Source organism: Mustela lutreola, chromosome 9 (genome assembly GCF_030435805.1).
Source record: "Mustela lutreola isolate mMusLut2 chromosome 9, mMusLut2.pri, whole genome shotgun sequence".
Classification (NCBI taxonomy): domain Eukaryota; kingdom Metazoa; phylum Chordata; class Mammalia; order Carnivora; family Mustelidae; genus Mustela; species Mustela lutreola.
Window position 1 is genome coordinate 85,436,980 of NC_081298.1, and position 21,052 is coordinate 85,458,031.

The following is a 21,052-nucleotide window of genomic DNA, read 5'->3' on the forward strand; positions in this document are numbered from 1 at the left end:
ATGATCATATTTATCTTTTTGCATTCCATAATCTATGTATGTTGGCGTTACTTTTTTTTCAAGGTGAATAATATGGTGTTCTTGGGTTAGCAAGGCAGAAAGGAGAATTCCTTCTGATTATAAATGGAAAGAACATCAAGTTTAAACAGGAGTTTTGTTCCTACTATGATTTGGGAGCAATCTTAAGAAGTTCACACAGGGGCGTCTGGGTGGCTCCGTCAGTAAAGCAACTTACTTGATCTCAGCTCAGGTCTTGATCTCAGGATTCTGAGTTCAAGACCTGCATTGCCCAGCATGGAGCCCACTTAAAAAAAAAAAAGTTCCACGTATTAGTCAGTTGACTAAGGTAAACATTGCTTCTGCCTTTCCTGTTGATGGGGAGGTGTAGCTGTATGTAAAACTGAATGCCCTCCCCTCCCACAACCTTCTCCTCACAGAAAGAGGGGGAATAAAAACTTAGTCTCTTTGTAATATGATTCTCTTCCCAGATCTCATGCATATATTAATTCAACTATGCTGCCATCCCATTACACTTATAAAACACTAGCAATCTTCCATGGTGGCTAGGATGTGCACATTGTCTATCCAGATGTTTTTACAGGCCATTTTAGATTGATTTTGGGCTATCATGCAGTCAACACTCAGGTTTCCTTTGAGTCTTTATTAAAGTTAACTGAATCCCAGAATAACCTTCACATGCAGGTACTTAGTGACTATTAATGATGGTGTTTATCCTATATACAAATGTGAGTCAGGATTGCAAAATGGTTAAGTGCTCAGACTCTGAAGCCAGACAGACCTGGGTTTAAAACCGGCTCTGCCACTTGCTCCTCACGTGGCTGCAATAAACAACTTTTTCATCTTTCCTTACTTTCCTCATCTGTAAAATGGGATAAAATTATCCTTACCAACATGAAATGATGCATGTTAAGCACTTAGTATGCAGTGCATGACATTTTGTATATGTTCAATATATGTTAGCCACTGATAGTTATCATTGCTATTATCATTAGTATAATTTCTGTAACCCCCTGAATTTGCTAATGTTTTCAGATTTGTTGCACTTTTCTTGAAATTTCCCCTACTCCTGTCTTCCAGGCTAATTTCTTTTCAGTTGTGGCATTTCACTTTTTGGCATTTCGTTTTTCCCCAGAGTCCAGAGGTGATCCTCTCAATCTCCTCAAACTTTTCTATTTCCTCTACTGTTTCCAGAGTCTACTGAATAAATGGTGACCAAGTAAGAAAATCTATTTCTATGCCAGTTAGGACCCGACTGCCTGTTCTGTCTTTTGCAGAGGACTGAATTCCAATCTCTAGTTTTTAGAACTCTGGGCAATTTTAAGAAAATGAGGCCTTTCTTTCTTTTCCTCCACAGATTGGACCAGAAGTATATCAAAGCCCATAAAATCCATTGCATCATCTGATGAAGTCTTTTGCTGGATATAGCTGAAAAGATCTGGATCAGATAGATAAGATCTGTCTTCACTTCCATAGTTCTTCCACGTACCTTAACTCTGGCTTGGTTTCTTCCTAGTTAATAGGACTGCTCTAAGGATCAGATGAGGTCATTCATACAAAAGGGCTTTCTAAACTGTAAAGCACTGTGTTAGTGTGAGGGATGATTGTTGTATATGAACAAAGGCCCCAGCAACCTAAGTGATGTCAGAATGCAACCCTAGGTAATAAAGATGCAATCTCCTCTCTTCCTGCCACTTCAGAAGTTTGCAGTAAATTATTTGAGCTAAAAAGGCTAGTGACTAACTTCATGCACTGACTGCAATCCTTTCTTCTTCTCTCATCCCCATATTCTCTCACGGAATGGTGTGCCAGATTCTGAGTCAGTCTTCAGGCCTGGACTTTGGGACACAGCATGGCAGGCAAAGTATTTCATAGGATCTGGGAATGAGGATTAGCAAAGATTTCTTTTGTACCATTTTCCAATCCCCTTCCTGGCAGCTTTTATCCTGTCAGCCCCTACAGATTAAATCACATTTCAAAATTGAGTTCAGTGAGGATGAAGCCAGATGAGGCTTCTGCCAAACTAGGCTGGCAGACCTGAGTAATCAGCAGATAGCGTGTGTGCATGTATGTGTGTGTGTTTCTGGAATATTATAAATTTCTTTCTGTATAATAACAGCAAGCCTAGAATTATGTGTGAGATCATCATCATTATCATCAACCAAAAACACATAATGCTTGGTAAATGCGACCCTCTAAGCTGTTGTGATTATTATGGGCTGAATTGTGTCCCCTGCCAATTCATATTAAAGTCCCAACCCCCAAAGCCTTAGAATGTAACTGTATTTGGAGTTTGTTGGAAACCCAACAAAATTAATTACCTTTCCCCACAAACTTGACAAAAATAAAAAAATGTTTCCAAAACTTTTTCTCCCCAAATCAGCATTTTCTGAATCTGAAAGCTCTCCTACCCTTAGTCATTTCATCCTTTACCCTCTTTACAGTTTTGCTTTCTCAAGAGAAGAGTAAAGGGAGATGCTTACTTTTTAACTATGCCTATTTCTGTATAATTGTGCTGTCACGAATGACTTAAAAGAAACCACATTGAGACAGCTAGGACATAGATGGTGCTGTTGGCAGAGCAAGTTGATGATGCCTCTGGCTGGAGAAAATCTGCAGTCCCAGAATGGGTTTGATTAGTTTTACTTCTGTCTTCCTCCCTTGCCCAAGAGTTTGTCATTCATTGCTGTACTCTGGTCTTTTTAATGGGTAGGTATATTAAGGTGTTTCCCCCATCTTAATCTGTAGATTATCAAGAACCCCTTAAAAAACAAGTGCCATTACATACTTTGTTTCTGCCTGCCTAATGGTATTACCTAAACAAGCGGCTCGGGTTGAGTTTTGTTTTGTTTTTAATCTTTTTTATTCCTTTCATGTAAATATATTTCAGTTTGTCAGAGTTGTTTGCAGATGAGTTTGCTCTGGAATGTATCTCATTAGGAATGATGAGGGAGCCCCAGTTCGAACTTCAAATTAATATTAGCAACACTTTCTTTCTCATGTGTTAAGAGTTTTGTCAATTTGTTTTCTCTAAGATTTAAGTGAAATTTCTTTTTTTTTTAAAGATATTATTTATTTATTAGACAGAGAGAGAAATCACAAGTAGGCAGAAAGAGAGGGAAGCAGGCTCCCTGGCGAGCAGAGAGCCCTGTGTGGGGCTCAATCCCAGGACCCTGAGATCATGACCTGAGCCAAAGGCAGAGGCTTAACCCACTGAGCCAACCAGGCGGCCCTTATGTGAAATTTCTTTATGCTTCAGTATGATTTGCATTTTCACTTGTTTACCAGTTGTTCCTCAGGTTCTTTGTCCATTGTCACTTGGGAACTAGTTCTACTTAGCCAAAAGCCAGTATGACTTCTTGCAAATCAAACCAGAGCACCTAAAAATAGTCTTTTTATCCAAATATTTTTTCACTGAAAGTTTTTCAAAATACAGAAAATCTTAAAAACTAAACATTAAATCCTGCCAAATATAAAAAAAGTTATAAAGTGAACTGGAACACAATGTTTTGAAAAAGGTAGAAATCAGCCAATGATCTCATTGTATTGAGCTTTTAGTGTTTATATAACTCAGTTTCATTTTATTTCCTTTTGTTGTATGCTCTAAAAATAGTCTTTGTAAATGCTTAAGTCCTGGTGCTTATGTAAATCAGTACAAAATCATATATCTTTTTTTTAAAGATTTTATTTATTTATTTGAGAGACAGAGAACATAAGTAGGCGGAGAGGCAGACAGAGAGAGAGAGAGGAGGAAGCAGGCTTCGTGCTGAGCAGAGAGCCCGATGCGGGGCTCGATCCCAGGACCCTGAGATCATGACCTGGGCAGAAGGCAGAGGCTTTTACCCACTGAGCCACTCAGGTGCCCCTCAAATCATATATCTTTAATTATTTCCCATTCTACACTGTTAAATATACAGTGGTTGGCCTTGAAAATGTCTGAATTCAGAATCAGTTGTGGGTATTAGCAAGCAGTGGATTGAATCAAAGAGATAGGAATTCTGGCCTAGTCTGGTGCTAGTCTCCAGGTTTCTTGTTTTTTTCTAGTGGTAAATTGGAGATCAATGGTACTATTACCTTTCATTATATCCACTGACCTGTAATGGGAAGCAGAATATGTCAGGCTGCTTTAAAATCTCTAAAGGAAAAAGAATAGTGATAGTCCTGGGTTAGCAGTACATAATTCAGCCAAGGACAGAACCACTCATTCTTGCAAGGTCAGACTATTTTCTCCCTTCCAGAAACAAGTCAGGGTTGTTTGGGCCGAAATACATGTTCCCTTTGACAACATATTGGCAGGACAGGCATGTATAGTTTCCTCCTAAAGCATGGCTCTAGACTTTTTCCAGCTAAGAAATCTTAAACCAAAAGAATTGCGGGGTCCTGTTCTTGACACTTTTGGTCTTTTTAGAAATTCAAATAACTTTGAATGGACAGTGTTTTTAGAATCTCATTGCCTTGTTGGTTCACAGGCCCTGAGCCTGCAGATAAAAGAGAAAGCAGAGCAGCAGAAGGATGTGTATGTGTTTATGTGTGTATAAATTCAACTTTGGTTCATTGAGGATTACCTTACCAATGCCCCCTTTATAAAATTCCCTAGGTTTTCTTGATGCTTAGCAACCTTGGTGATCAAACGATTAGAAAGACATTAGAGAATATGGGTCAGGGACCTGAGTAGTTTAAGATGCCACATCTATGGATCTAAGTATCTGATGTGGATTACTGAGGAAAGAGAAGGGTTTGCCTTTGGTATTTTCCTAGTTCTTTTGTGTTTTGTGTCCTACCTATATACACTCCATCCCATCCTCCTCTCTGAAATGCCAGGCATCCTGAGTTTAAAGGCAGGCTACTTGGATTCATTCTTCCTGGAAGAAAGTAAATTTTATGATTTAAGTAATAGAAAGGTGTTAATGACTTTTTGTATTACCTCTCCTTGAGAGTGTTTATGTTCTAAAGACATTATCTGGGCTGAGAACAGTTGTCCTACTAAAGGAAGGGACATATCTGGAAATAAGATCTTTCTGAGGTGAATAGACATTTTTCAAAGAAGACATACAGATGGCCAACAGACGCATGAAAAGATACTCGACATCAGTAGTCATCAGGAAAATGCAAATCAGAACCACAGTGAGTTATCATTTCACACCTGTCAGAATGGCTAAAATAAAAAAGGCAAGAAGGGGACCTGGCTGTCTTAGTAGAGCATGGGACTCTTAATCTCAGGGTCATGAGTTAGGCCCCCACATTGGGCATGGAGCCTCCTTTATATATATTTTTTTTTAATTTTTTATTTTTTATAAACATATATTTTTATCCCTAGGGGTACAGGTCTGTGAATCACCAGGTTTACACACTTCACAGCACTCACCAAAGCACATACCCTCCCCAATGTCCATAATCCCACCCCCTTCTCCAAAACCCCCTCCCCCCATCATATGATCTCCCTGATATGAGGAAGTGGTGATGCAACATGGGGGCTTAAGTGGGTAGGAGAAGAATAAATGAAACAAGATGGGATTGGGAGGGAGACAAACCATAAGTGACTCTTAATCTCACAAAACAAACTGGAGCCTCCTTTAAAATAAACAAACAGGGGCGCCTCGGTGGCTCAGTTGGTTAAGCAACTGCCTTCAGCTCAGGTCATGATCCTGGAGTCCCGGGATTGAGTCCTGTGTCAGGCTCCCTGCTCGGCAGGGAGTCAGCTTCTCCGATGACCTCTCTTCTCTCATGCTGTCTCTCTCTCTCTCTCTCAAATAAATATATAAAATCTAAAAAAAATTTTTTTAAAATAAAGAAACAAATAAAATTAAAAAGAAATAAGTGTTGGCAAGTATCTGAAGAAAGAGGAACCCATGTACACTGTTGATGGGAATGTAAATTGGTATGACCACTATGGAAAACAGTATGGAGCTTCCTGAAGAAATTAAAAATAATTTAATAATACCATATGACCCAGTATTCCCACTTCTGGATATTTACCAAAAGAAAATGAAAACACTAATTCGTAAAGATCTGTGCACTCCTATGTTTATTGCAGGATTATTTGCAATAAGCCAAGATTTGTAAGCAACCTAAGTATCTATAAATAGATGAATGGATAAAGAAGATGACAGACACCTGATATATATACATCAAATACTACTCAGCCATAAAAAAGAATGAAATTTTGCCATTTGCCATTTGTGATAATGTGGATCAACATATAGAGAGTATTATGCTAAATTAATTAAGTCAAAGAAGACAAATACTGTATGATTTCAATATATGTGGAATCTGAAAAAAAGCAGAAACAGTCATAAATATAGAGAACAAACTGGTGTTTGCTGGGATGATGGGGATAGGCAAAATAAGTGAAGGGAATTAGGAGGTACAGACTTAAAGCTATAAAGTCCGTCAGTCATGGGATATAAAGTACTGCATAGGGAATATAGTCAATGATACTATAATAACATTGTATGGTGTTTGATGGTGAGCATTTCTTAATGTATATAAATGTTAAATTAAAGTATTATACACCTGAAACGTGTATTACTGTGTGTCAGCCATACTTCAATTTAAAAATAAATAAATTGGGCAAATAGATCTTTCTGTCTTAAATTGTACTATATGGGTATAGTTTTCAAAAGTTGTCATATGAAGGTACAATTAAAGTTCCTCCCCAAAGTTCTAATCTCCTTGTCTATAGAACTTTTTATGGAGCTGCTATGATTTAATCAGATTAACCAGTTTAAATTTCACTTCATTTTTCCATCTTGTGGAAATAGTTAAAAGATGTACCAAAACAAGGAGGAAGAAGTAAAGTAGCAGAGACCCAGATAATAGGTCTCTGAATGTTTAAGATCTGAAATATAAGATCTATTTATTTATTTTCGAAAGAGCACAGCGAAGCAGACTCCATGTGGAGCCTGACATGGGGCTCAATCTCATGACCCTGAGATTACAACCCGAGTTGAAATCACGAGTCTGACACTTAGCCACCTGTGCCACCCAGGCACTCCTGAAATTGTTATATTTTAAAATGTTGTCACTTTATAGAAAACCTGTGTATAGAAAGTTAAAGTTAAGAGTTGCCTTATTTTATTTATTTATTTGTCAGAGCGAGCACAAGCAGGCAGAGTGGCAGGCAGAGGCAGGGAGAGAAGCAAGCTCCCCGCTGGACAAGGAGCCCGATGTGGGACTCGATCCCAGGACTCTGGGATCATGACCTGAGCTGAAAGCAGCAGCTTAACCAACTGAGCCACCCAGGTGTCCCCATATTTTCTTAATATGATAAGAATTAATGGGAGTTGTCAGGTTGTCCTCACAAAAGTCCTTTGAAATACCTGAATGACAACTCCAGAAAACTCAGTAATTATTGTCCAGTGATGGTTAATGCTTCTATAATACACTGGTAATACTCTGTCCTCTTCTAGGAGATTGTGTGAATATGGATAAGCACTTCCTCTAGAAGCTGCCCTGGCATGGAAAGCACCTGGTATGTGCTGAGGCAGTGTGCCATTTCATTTATTAGAGTGGATTCTTGGTTCTTGAAGACCCAGACCCTTTCTTAGTCCCATTAGCTTAGTCCCATTGCGTATTATGTATTAGGGACACGTTATTGAGTTTTGGTGCTCTGAGTTTCTGGTGCTCTTTTTAGTTGCTCTGTCATTAAATTTCAGTCTTATCCTCACAAAGAGTCTAATTTTCATCTTTTTTCATCCCCAGTAGGATGATTTGCTTTGTGATTTTTTTTTTTTTCCATTTTGAAAATTGTGTTAGCAAGCCCTTTACACAGTAGCTGTAGAACTCGTCAGCTTTTGTATTTGAAATGAGGATTTGCTCAGGACAAAAATGGTCTGAGTAGGGACCATTGTTTGTAATATGTATTGCTAACAATTTTTGTTTAAAAAAAAAAGGATTATAGGGCGCCTGGGTGGCCCAGTGAATTAATCATCTGACTCTTGATTTTAGCTCAGGCCATGATTTCAGGGTCCTGCGTCACACTCTGTGCCCAGCCCAGAATCTGCGGGTCCCTCTCCTCTGCTCCCCCCACCATGCTTTCTCATTCTTTCTCTCTTTCTCTCTCAAACAAATAAAAAACAAAATCTTTTTAAATTTTGTAAAAATGAAAAATAAAAAATTATAAACTACAAGCTTTAAAAAGAGATTATGAATCACAAATTTTGTTTTTTGAAGTACTGTTTTAAGGTGCAGCGTAAACTATCCATTACTTTAGATATTGGGTATAAGAGCAGGTTGTAGAGATGAACCCATGTTTCTGAAATCAGGATCCTTGATGCAAATTTTTTTTTTTTTTAATTTATTTGACAGACAGAGGTCACAAGTAGGCAGAGAGAGAGGAAGGAAAGCAGGCTCCCTGCTGAGCAGAGAGCCCGATGTGCAGGGCTCGATCCCAGGACCGAGGCTTTAACCCACTGAGCCACCCAGACGCCCCCCTTGATGCATATTCTTAATGAAATATGATTTTCCATGGTTGTTGTTGCTGCTGTTGTTGCTATTCTTCCTTAATATCAAAGTGCTGCTGTACAGAATTTCAATACAATGATAGTAGAAGAAAACCAGATATTGGTTTCGGATAATAAGCACTTGCAGGTCAGCCTTCCTATCAATTTAGGCATGATGAAAATCCTCGCTCTGCTAATCTTTGGAGTTTGTGTTCAGTGATACGTACTTCCGCATTCTGAAAAGACTCATCTTTGTGTTTATACTGAAAACAGTGATTGAGGCCAGAAAGTAATGTAGGAAATGAAGAAACAATACCTGCACATAGTACGTATGGGAAATATCAGAGGAGCGGGAATTGGGATTTGGGGAATAAATACCCTGACCTCTTTCCTCTTGCTAGAACCCAGCTGTAAGAATAAGGAAGTGACATAGTCTTAGAGATCAGCCCTATAGGACATGACACAAGGTAGAGAAATGGATAAGAAAGAGAAGTGGAAAATAGTCACAGTTTTTACAGAACTATAAAATTTTAGTTTTGGATAAATGGTTCCCTGAGAAGGAACGTGAAAGATCGTTTGCTACAAAAAAGCTCTATCAGGGTGTACTAAAAGAATTGGGAGACGTATCAATATAATTCTGAAAAAGCCACATGAATTATGGGTATCTTCATTATAGATATCTATATTAACAATTATTATATAATTGCTTTTAAAGAAACCATTGCCAGTTTTGACTTTTGCTGCATGTTCTTTTTCTCTGTCAGGTTGTTAAACATGGAAGACAGAGTGACAGAGGTGCAGGTCAGAGATTGACTTAAGTTTATGAAAGGACAGCCTAAATAGAGGGATAGGCTTCATGGGTAAAGGTTAGGCTTAGCCTTGGTTAGGAGATCCTAGGTCACCTTTTCCTACTCTGACCTTCTGTCACCTAACTTTAGTACTTTTTAAAGAATCTGCAACATGTAGAACTTGCCAAAGTTGTGTTACAATACTGAATGCAACCAGTTAATTGAGGAATAAAGCTTTGTGGCAGTTTTGCATGGAAAATAATAATAATATAGAAAATTGGATATAGGACTTCTATTTTTTAAATTTTTTATTATTTTTTAAGTTTAAAAACAAAACTCTTTATTTTTTTTTAATTTTTTATTTTTTATAAACATATATTTTTTATATACATATTTTAAGTAGACTTTACACTCAACGCAGGACTTAAGCTCACAACTGAGATTAAGAGTCACATGCTCAGGGCACCTGGGTGGCTCACTAGGTTAAAGCCTCTGCCTTTGGCTCAGGTCATGATCCCAGGGTCCTGGGATCGAGCCCCACACCGGGCTCTCTGCTCAGCGGGGAGCCTGCTTCCCCCTCTCTCTCTGCCTGCCTCTCTGCCTACTTGTGACACCTCTCTCTCTCTCTCTCTCTCTCTGTGTCAAATAAATAAAAAATATCTTTAAAAAAAAAAATTGAGTCACATGCTCTACCAACTGTGCCACCAGGCACCACTCTATTTTTTTTGATAAATATTATTCTAAATGGTTCCACTCAAGTAGTTGATAAGTCGTCATTCTTTTTATTTTATTTTAGCATTTTGTGACTAGTATTGTTTTGCCAAAGAATTTCTTGTCATGCTTATGGGCCTAGATATCAAAATTATTAAAGTAGGCATTATACACAAGGAAGTTTTAGCATGTGGATGGAGAAAACCAAACGCTTGCTGAATGACAGCCTTCAATTATTATATAAACTAATAATTAGTTATATTCTCTGACCCTGATAGGAAATGAGTTTAAGCTAAAGCACTAAAGATCTGGGTTTGGCAAATAAGAGTTTCCTGAAGAAGGGCGCCTGGGTGGCTCAGTGGGTTAAGCCTCTGCCTTCCTCCTAAATCATGATCTCAGAGTTTTGGGATTGAGCCCTGCATAGGACACTCCCCCTCTCTCTCTCTGCCTACTTGTGATCTGTCAAATAAATAAGTAAAATCTTAAAAAAAAAAAAAAAAAAAAAGAGTTTCCTGAAGAGTATTAGAGTGGTTACCTGGGAAAGGAGTTTCTTAGGAACCTGTGAGATATCTTTCTCTGAAGTCATTAAGGGTAGCTTTGGTTTTTCTGTTGGTTTGGAGATGGTGGCCTCTGAGAGCTCTTGAGATTTTATAACCTTTTTGGCTTTTGCACTTGGAGAGAATATTTTAGTATTTTACCTTTGCTTTCTTTTCTGATTTGGAACAGTTATTTATTTATTTATTTATTTATTTATTTTTAAAGATTTTATTTATTTATTTGACAGACAGAGATCACAAGTAGGCAGAGAAGCAGGCAGAGAGAGGGGGAAGGAAGCAGGATCCCTGCCAAGCAGAGATTTCGATGCGGGGCTCAATCCCAAGACTCTGGGATCATGACCTGAGCCGAAGGCAGAGGCTTTAAACCACTGAGCCACCCAGGCACCCAGGAAGTAACTTATTTATTTATTTATTTATTTTTATTAATTTTTTATTTTTTATAAACATATATTTTTATCCCCAGAATAGTTATTTAAACCCCAAGTTTAATACACTGCTGTACTCCCCCATGATCACAGACTACATATTCTTAATGAAGTGCTTGCTTATTTATCTGCTGATTTGATTCCACCACATGCTGTATCTACACTCTGTTAAAAAGCAGTAGGTTCGGGCGCCTGGGTGGCTCAGTGGGTTAAGCCGCTGCCTTCAGCTCAGGTCATGATCTCAGGGTCCTGGGATCGAGTCCCACGTCAGGCTCTCTGCTCAGCAGGGAGCCTGCTTCCCTCTCTCTCTCTGCCTGCCTCTCCATCTACTTGTGATTTCTCTCTGTCAAAGAAATACATAAAATCTTTAAAAAAAAAAAAAAAAAAAGCAGCAGGTTCAGGGCACCTGGGTAGTTCAGTCCCTGCGGCTCAGGTTGGGATTCCAGATTCCTGGGATTGAGCCCCCAGCATCGCATCCGGTTCTCTGCTTAGCAGGGAGCCTGCTTCTCCTTTTCCCTCCCTCTGCCTGCCACTCACCCTGCTTATGCTCCCTCTTGCTGTCTCTCTCTCTCTCCATGTCGAAAAAATAAAATCTTAAAAAAACAAACAAACAAACAAAAAACACGTTCTAACTCTTGGCTCAGATACTTAAATCCAGGAGTTTAGTCTTGTCATTTCTTGTTATTATAACCAGTTGGGCCCAGACCCAGGTGGATGGTTTGGGGCGAAAAAAACCCAGATGTTTCAGGAGTGCATGGCTGGCTCAGTTGGAAGAGCATGTGACTCTTGATCATGGAGTCATGAGTTCAAGCTTCCTCTTGGGTGTAGAAATTACTTTAAAAAAAAAAACAAAACCTTAAAAAAAATCAGATGTTTCAAATTGTTCTTATACTTTGTCTCTGGCTTGATAAGCATCATCTGCATTCCTACAGATATCTTTAAGTGCATTAGATGTATTTTCTGTAGTGTTCCCCAGCCAAATGCAAAAATCTGAATAGAGCCCCATGTGTTAAGCCCCAGTTTAAAGGCTCCTGAATACCTGATAAAATATTTTGATAGTATAATTAGGTAAAGCTAGCCCTGTTTAAAAGCTTCAAATAAGCTGTTTCTTCAAGAGTCATAAATGGTTACATATGTCTTTCTATCATTGTTAGGGTGCATTGTTTCAAGGGGAGAGAGTGAAGGTTGGGAGTGGATGGAAAATTTAATTCTGGACTCTGTTTTTCTAGCCTGCTAGTCTCTCTGATAGTTGATTTCCCTTAAAAATAAACAGCTTCAGAGGTACCTGGGTGGCACAATCAGTGAAGCATCCAACTCTTGGTTTCACCTCAGGTAATGAACTTAGGGTCATAAGATTGAGCCCCATGTCAGGCTCTGTGCTCAGTGCAGAGTCTGCCTAGGGCTCTCTCTCTCCCTATGCACCCTCCCCCGACTCTCTCTCTCTCAAATAAATAAATATTTAAAAATAAATAAATAAACAGTTTCACTGATACTTAGAGGTCTGAGCAAAGATAATTTGAGTACTGAAATCTGTAAAAAGTAATGACCCCTAGTCAGAAAAGATCCTGGCTTTCTTTCTTTCTTTTTTTTTTTTTTTAAGATTTTATTTATTTATTTGACAGATCACAAGTAGGCAGAGAAGCAGGCAGAGAGAGAGAGGGAAGCAGGCTCCCCTATGAGCAGAGAGCCTGATGCGGCACTTGATCCCAGGACCCTGAGATCATGACCTGAGCCGAAGGCAGAGACTTTTTTTTTTTAATTAAATTTATTTATTTTCAGCATAACAGTATTCATTATTTTTCACCACACCTAGTGCTCCATGCAATCCGTGCCTTCCACAATACCCACCACCTGGTACCCCAACCTCCCACCCCCCCGCCACTTCAAACCCCTCAGATTGTTTTTCAGAGTCCATAGTCTCTCATGATTTACCTCCCCTTCCAATTTCCCCCAACTCCCTTCTCCTCTCTAACTCCCCATGTCCTCCATGCTATTTGTTATGCTCCACAAATAAGTGAAACCATATGATAATTGACTCTCTCTGCTTGACTTATTTCACTCAGCATAATCTCTTCCAGTCCCGTCCATGTTGCTACAAAAGTTGGGTATTCAACCTTTCTGATGGAGGCATAATACTCCACAGTGTATATGGACCACATTTTCCTTATCCATTCGTCTGTTGAAGGGCATCTTGGTTCTTTCCATAGTTTGGCGACCGTGGCCATTGCTGCTATAAACATTGGGGTACAGATCGCCCTTCTTTTCACGACATCTGTATCTTTGGGGTAAATACCCAGGAGTGCAATTGCAGGGTCACAGGGAAGTTCTATTTTTAATTTCTTGAGGAATCTCCACACTGTTCTCCAAAGAGGCTGCACCAACCTGCATTCCCACCAATAGTGTAAGAGGGTTCCCCTTTCTTCACATCCCCTCCAACACATGTTGTTTCCTGTCTTGTTAATTTTGGCCATTCTAACTGGTGTAAGGTGATATCTCAATGTGGTTTTAATTTTAATCTCCCTGAGGGCTAGTGATGATGAACATTTTTTCATGTGTCTGATAGCCATTTGTATGTCTTCATTGGAGAAGTCTCTGTTCATATCTTCTGCCCATTTTTTTATATGATTGCCTGTTTTGTGTGTGTTGAGTTTGAGGAGTTCGTTATAGTTCCTGGATATCAGCCTTTTGTCTGTACTGTCATTTGCAAATATCTTCTCCCATTCCATGGGTTGCACCTTTGTTTTCTTGACTGTTTCCTTTGCTGTGCAGAAGCTTTTGATTTTGATGAAGTTTATTTTCGCTTTTGTTTCCTTTGCCTTTGGAGACTATCTTGAAAGAAGCTGCTGTGGCTGATATCAAAGAGATTACTGCCTATGTTCTCCTCTAGGATTCTGATGGATTCCTGTGTCACGTTGAGGTCTTTTATCCATTTTGAGTTTATCTTCGTGTACAGTGTAAGAGAATGGTTGAGTTTCATTCTTCTACATATAGCTGTCCAATTTTCCCAGCACCATTTATTGAAGAGACTGTCTTTTTTCTACTGTATATTTTTTCCTGTTTTGTCGAAGATTAATTGACCATAGAGTTGAGGGTCCATATCTGGGCTCTCTACTCTGTTCCACTGGTTTATGTGTCTGTTTTTATGCCAGTACCATGCTGTCTTGGTGACCACAGCTTTGTAATAAAGCTTGAAATCAGGTAACATGATGCCCCCAGTTTTATTTTTGTTTTTCAACATTTCCTTAGCGATTCGGGGTCTCTTCTGATTCCATACAAATTTCTGGATTATTTGCTCCAGGTCTTTGAAGAATACTGGTGGAATTTTGATCGGAATGGCATTAAAAGTATAGATTGTTCTAGGCAGTATAGACTTTTTAACAATGTTTATTCTTCCTATCCAAGAGCATGGAATGGTCTTCCATCTTTTTGTGTCTTCTTCAATTTCCTTCATGAGTGTTCTGTAGTTCCTCAAGTACAGATCCTTTACCTCTTTGGTTAGGTTTATTCCCGGGTATCTTATGGTTCTTGGTGCTATAGTAAATGGGATCAATTCTCTAATTTCCCTTTCTGTATTTTCATTATAAGTGTATAAGAAAGCCACTGATTTCTGCACATTGACTTTGTATTCTGCCACATTGCTGAATTGCTGTATGAGTTCTAGTAGTTTGCGGGTGGAGTCTTTTGGGTTTTCCATATAAAGAATCGTGTCATCTGTGAAGAGAGAGAGTTCGACTTCTTCATTGCCAATTTGGATACCTTTTATTTCTCTTCGTTGTCTGATTGCTGTTGCTAGGACTTCTAATACTATGTTGAACAAGAGTGGTAAAAGTGGGCATCCTTGTCTTGTTCCTGATCTCAATGGGAGGCTGCAAGCTTTTTCCCATTGAGGATGATATTTGCTGTGGGTCTTTCATAGATAGACTTGATGAAGTTCAGGAATGTTCCCTCTATCCCTATACTTTGAAGCGTTTTAATCAGGAACAGATGCTGGATTTTGTCAAATGCTTTTTCTGCATCAATTGAGAGGACCATGTGGTTCTTCTCTCTTCTCATATTAATTTGTTCTATCACATTGATTGATTTGCGAATGTTGAACCATCCTTGTAGCCCAGGGATGAATCCCACCTGGTCATGGTGGATAATCTTTTTAATGTGCTGTTGGATCCTGTTTGCTAGATCTTGTTGAGAATCTTAGCATCCATTTTCATCAGTGATATTGGTCTGAAACTCTCCTTTTTGGTAGGGTCTTTGCCCAGTTTGGGGATCAGGGTAATGCTGGCTTCATAGAAAGAGTCTGGAAGTTTTCCTTCTGCTTCAATTTTTTGAAACAGCTTCAGGAGAAGAGGTGTTATTTCTTCTTTGAAAGTTTGGTAGAATTCCCCAGGGAATCCGTCAGGTCCTGGGCTCTTGTTTTTTGGGAGGTTTTTTGGTCACTGCTTCAATCTCGTTACTAGATATCAGTCTATTCAGGTTGTCGATTTCTTCCTGGTTCAATTTTGGGAGTTTATAGTTTTCCAGGAATGCATCCATTCATCAAGGTTGCTAAGCTTATTGGCATGTAACTGTTGATAGTAACTTCTGATGATTGTTTCTACTTCCTTGGTGTTAGTTGTGACCTCTCCCTTTTCATTCCTAATTTTATGAATTTGGGCTTTCTTTATTTTCTTTTGGATTAGTATAGCCAGTGGCTTATCAATCTTATTGATTCTTTCAAAAAACCAACTTGTAGTTTCATTGATACATTCTACTGTATCTTTGGTTTCTATCTCACTGATCTCAGCTCTAATCTTGATGATTTCCCTTCTTATGTATGGAGTTGGTTTGATTTGTTGTTGATTCTCCAGTTCTTTAAGGTGTAGAGAAAGCTGCTGTGTTCTGGATTTTTCAATTTTTTTGAGGGAGGCTTGGATGGCTATTTATTTCCCCCTTAGGACTGCCTTTGCTGTATCCCATAGGTTTTGGACCGAAGTGTCTTCATTCTCATCGGTTTCCATGAATTGTTTCAGTTTTTCCTTGATCTCCTGGTTGATCCAAGCATTCTTAAGCAAGGTGGTCTTTAGCTTCCAGTGTTTGAGTTCCTTCTGAACTTTTCCTTGTGATTAAGCTTCAGTTTCAAAGCATTGTGATCTGAGAATATGCAGGGAATAATCTCAGTCTTTTGGTATCGGTTGAGTCCTGATTTGTGACCCAGTATGTGGTCTATTCTTGAGAAGGTTCCATGTGCACTTGAGAAGAATGAGTATCTTGTTGTTGGTTTTGTTTTTTTGTTTTTTTGTTTTTTTGTTTTTTTAGTATCTTGTTGTTTTAGGGTGGAATGTTCTGTATTTATCTATGAGGTCCATCTGTTCCAATGTGTCATTCAATGCTCTTGTTTCTTTATTGATTTTCTGCTTCGATGATCTATTTTTGAGAGAGGCGTGTTAAGATCTCCTACGATTAGTGTATTCATATCAATATGACTATCTTCATTAACAGTTTTCTTATGTAATTGGCTGCTCCCATATTGGGGGCATAGATATTTACAGTTGTTAGATCATCTTGGTGGATAGTCCCTTTAAGGATTATGTAGTGTCCTTCTGTATCTCTGACTACAGTCTTTAGTTTAAAATCTAATTTATCTGATATGAGAATCGCTACCCCAGTCTTCTTTTCAGGCCCATTGGCATGAAAAATGCTTCTCCATCCCGAAGGCAAAGGCTTTAAACCACTGAGCCTCCCAGGCACCCTAAGATCCTGGCTTTTATTAATGAACTCTGCTCAGGTATTCCTATCTCTGTGATTGAAGTCCTTGATAATCTTTTTCATATAAATGGAAAACCAGGTGATTCGTTACTGTTACTTTCACTGAGGTAAAACATGGTTTACATATTTTCTGCCAATTTCCCAAATATATATGTTAGACTAGTAATTATTGTTTTCTCTAGATCATTGTTTCAAAGGGTAAATGTTCAAAGATGTTTTAAAGTTAGGATAAACTGAATAAAGAATACTGAGGCTTTCTAATCTGATACCTGTTCTTAATTTAGCTAACTGAATTATCTGATTTGCCATAAATTTGTTCTTCTTTCTTAAAGGAGGTGATTGCTCCTGCAGCTTGTCGACACAAGGACTCTCTTTCTTTTCTTTAAATTGGTTTTTGCTTCAACTAAGTGAAAACCTGGCAGTTTTTCTTTCTTTTCTTTTCTTTTTTAAACTTGGCATTTTCTAAGTTCACATATTATACCCCTCTCCTCTCCAAATACATGTTTGAGGAAAATGTTCTCTGTAGTCAGGGAAAGCCTTTTCTACTCTTTGGCAAGTTTTCATCTGAGAGGCCCTTTCTTTCATCCCTCTGCACTTGTTTCTCCTGTGGTATGTTCAGTGCCATCAGTAAACACTCCAGCATAGCAGCTTAGCAACAGCAAGGGTACTTTTCCAAAATCTAAAAGTTTTTCCAGCTAATGACAGAGTAACTTGGTCCCACTGAAAAGGCATATTGGTCTTCCTTCTACCTGCCACTTTGGGGATAAGGATTGGAAATATCATGTATTTAGAGAGGAAAATGTATATAAAAGAGCATTGAATCTGGTGGTGGCTCTGCCATCAACAGAGGGACAGTAGGCATGGCATTTACAATGCCTGGGGCCTCAATTTCATTATCTAAAAAACAAGGTAGTTGAATTATATGATCTCCGAGAATTCATACTGCTTTAAAATACATGATTATTATTCTTAAGAATCTTGAATATAATCAATCACTCTTGGATACATATAGTTTGCCTTTGTCACTTGTTCACTGTACATGAAATTTCTGTCACCACACTTCAAAGGCCTTTTTCTTTGATATCTACCTAATCTAGCATTGATTGATCCTAACAGTATTTGAAAGGAATGTGTCTGATGGAAATCTTGGAGAGTTGGCTTGCAGCAAGTGGAAAGGCCTCAGAAGTGTTTGATGCTATTTCAAGATCTGGTTATCTTTCAGTTATTTGGTTGATGTTTCCCAAGCAACTTGGTCACAACTTGTTAAAATTTCTAGTATAACCACTAAATCCAGGGTAGCTCAATTACCAGGCTAACACAGACCCAGTCCAAATCTTCCTTCCATTGTTAGGGTGCTACAGAGACAGGATGGACTTTGGAGTCAGCCGGAGCTGGGAGTTCACAGTCTGACTCTGCCTTTTTCTCATTTTGTGATACAGGTTAATCTCTCTGTGCCTTAGTGTCATCATCATGTAATAGCAATACTTAAGTACTTACCTTAAAAATTGTTACGGGATCAAATGACCGACAAAAAGAGTTTCTCACATGCCTCATTGTGAGAACACCTGACATTTGTATACCTCTTTACCATTTATGAAACACCTCATCAAAGTAGTTTTATTTAGGGAAAGAAATGTGTGATTTTCTTTGCTGGCTAATGTATCATTTAGATATTGAAGCCTGAGTCAGACTTGCTAGGTAGGGGTCCCTGGACCTTTGGAACTGGGTCAGGCCAGGTCCAGAGCCTTGGCTATTTTGCGGGACTCTCATAAAAACATTCTTTTATGTTTTCTAGGAATCTGAATTTCTGTGTTTGGAATTTGATGAAGTCAAGGTCAATCAACTCCTAAAGAAGCTTTCAGAGGTAGAAGAAAGTATCAGCACACTGATGCAGCCAGCCTAGCTGAAGAGGGAGTTGTTGAAGCAAAGGTGTTCATGATCCCTCCCCCTGTGACCTGGGTTTTTTTGTTGTTGTTTTGTTGTTTTTTAAAAAAATCTTTTCCCCCATTAGTATTAAATCCTCAAATTCAAATCTTATCTGTCTTTGCTTTCTGGCATTTCTTTCTCTTTCCCTTTCATTCACTCTTCAAATTTTAAGTTGTACTGCTTGTACTTCAGCATGCAGAGATGCTCATAAGAGCATTTTATTTCATTTTAAGATTTTATTTTTAAGTAATCTCTATACCCAGCGTGGGGCTCGAACTCACAACCCCAGGATCAAGAGTCACATGCTCCAGTGACCGAGCCAGCCAGCTGTCCCATCATAAAGGCATTTTAAAAATAAGGCTTTTGTGGCTGGGTGATGGACATTGGGGAGGGTATGTGCTATGGTGAGCACTGTGAATTGTGTAAGACTGATGAATCACAGACCTGTACTCCTGAAACAAATAATATATGTTAATTTAAAAAAAGAACTGATAAAACCCAATTCCTCAAAACCCCAAATAATCCAATTAAAATTGGGCAGAAGACATGAACAGGCATTTCTCCAAAGAAAACATCCAGATGACCAACAGACATGTGAAAAGATGCTCAGCATCACTCATCATCAGAGAAATACAAATCAAAACTACAATGAGATAATCACCTCACACCTGTCAAATGAATAAAGTCAAAAACACAAGAAGCAATAAGTATGGGCAAGGATATGGAGAAAAAAGAACCCTTGTGCATTGTTGTTGGGAATGCAAACTGGAACATCCAGTATGAAAAACAGTATGGATGTTCCTCAAAAAAATAAAAATAGAATTACTATATGATCCAGTAATTCCACTATTGGATATTTACCCTAAGAAAATGAAAAAACTAATTTCAAAAGATATATGCACCCCTATGTTTATAGCAGCATGATTTACAATAGTCAAGATATGGAAGCAACTTAAATGTTCATCAGTACCTGAATGGATAAAGAAGTGTGTGTGTGTGTGTGTGTGTGTGTGTGTGTGCGCGCGCGCATGCGCGCGTGCATGCGTGTGTCTGATATTACTCAGCCAGAAAAAAAGAAAGAAATCTTGGCCATTTGCAACAACATATTTGGAGAATATGAGAATATAGAGTATAATGGTGAAATAAGTCAGTCAGAGAAAAACAAATAGCATATGATTTCACTCATGTGGAATTTAAGAAACAAAACAAAGAAAAAAGACAAACCAATAAAACAGACTCTTATCTATATGGAGAGCAAACTGGTGGTTACTAGAGAGGAAGTGAGTGGGAAAATGGGTGAAACAGGTGAAGGGGATTAAGGGTACACTTATGGAGGGTGCCTGGGTGGCTCATCGGATTAAAGTCTCTGCCTTCGGCTCAGGTCATGATCTCAGGGTCCTGGGATCGAGCCTCGCATCGGGCTCTCTGCTCAGCAAGGAACCCGCTTCCCTGTCTCTCTCTACCTGCCTTTCTGCCTACTTGTGATCACTCTCTGTCAAATAAATAAATAAAATCTTAAAAAAAAAAAAAAAAAGAGTACACTTATGATGGGCCCTGAGTACTGTAGAGAATTGTTGAATCACTAATTACACACCTGAAACTAATACAGCACTGTATGTTAACTATACCAGAATTAAAATTTTTAAAAATTAAAAATGAACAAAAAAGTAAAAACCTCTGGGGATTGGGTAAATGAAAGAAATTTTAAGACTAGGGATGTTCAGTTTTAAAATTTTTTATATTGGCTATATAATTGCCACCAGTATGCCTTCTTCCCCTCAAAATTTTACCAAATCTTTAATAAAGTCTTTTTTAACTGATAAAAAATAAAAATAAAAAATAAAATAAAAAGAAGGCTTCCGGGACTGTATCTTTAGATACTTGAATTCAGTAGGACTTTAGAAACCCTTGCTATGGTGGTTTGTTCCGGGAATAGGAAGTTTAGGAATTTATACATGATAAATCATAGAAGAATTAGAAAAGGGGGTACAAAACATTTTATTCATATAAATACATGGCTGACCAAAAGCCATGTGTCTTGATCCAAGGCTTAGAGGAGCCTGCCTAACCTAGAAAAGGTTTACTGATCTGGTAAAACCTGCGATACTCCTGGAACTGATTCAGGCATTTGAATTCATTCTCACTAAATCTGGGGGGGTCTGAGAAAGCTTGAGCTTTTCTGGAACCTAGAACTGAATGGTCCTTGTCACAAAGAGACTCCCTTCACTTACCTCAAGTTTGTATGAAGGGGAAAATGTCTGTTGGGCTCATGTGAGGTCTTTTACATCAGGAAGGTTTACTTGGGTCATCAAATAAAACCTCTTCAAGAAAACTAATGTTGGGACACCTGACTGGCTCAGTCAGTAGAACACGTGACTCTTGATCTTGGGGTTGTGAGTGCAGAAATTACTTTAAAATTTTATTAAAAGAAAACTAGTGTAAAA

General features: G+C 38.5%; 1 protein-coding gene across 4 annotated transcripts in view; it reads left to right on the forward strand.

Moving 5' to 3' along the window:
• The window catches only part of COMMD1 (copper metabolism domain containing 1), a 215,874-nt gene extending 197,155 nt beyond the window's left edge, over positions 1 to 18,719 (forward strand). For 3 of the 4 annotated variants that reach the window (XM_059187778.1, XM_059187779.1, XM_059187781.1), the window contains one exon: positions 18,478 to 18,719. In XM_059187778.1, the coding sequence (XP_059043761.1) occupies positions 18,478 to 18,585 (108 nt within the window). In that variant the 3' untranslated portion in view covers positions 18,586 to 18,719. Of the gene's footprint in view, positions 1 to 1,375; positions 1,713 to 18,477 lie in introns of those variants that run through there. The other variant, XM_059187780.1, reaches the window with a different exon arrangement.
• The last annotated feature ends 2,333 nt before the right edge of the window (positions 18,720 to 21,052 follow it).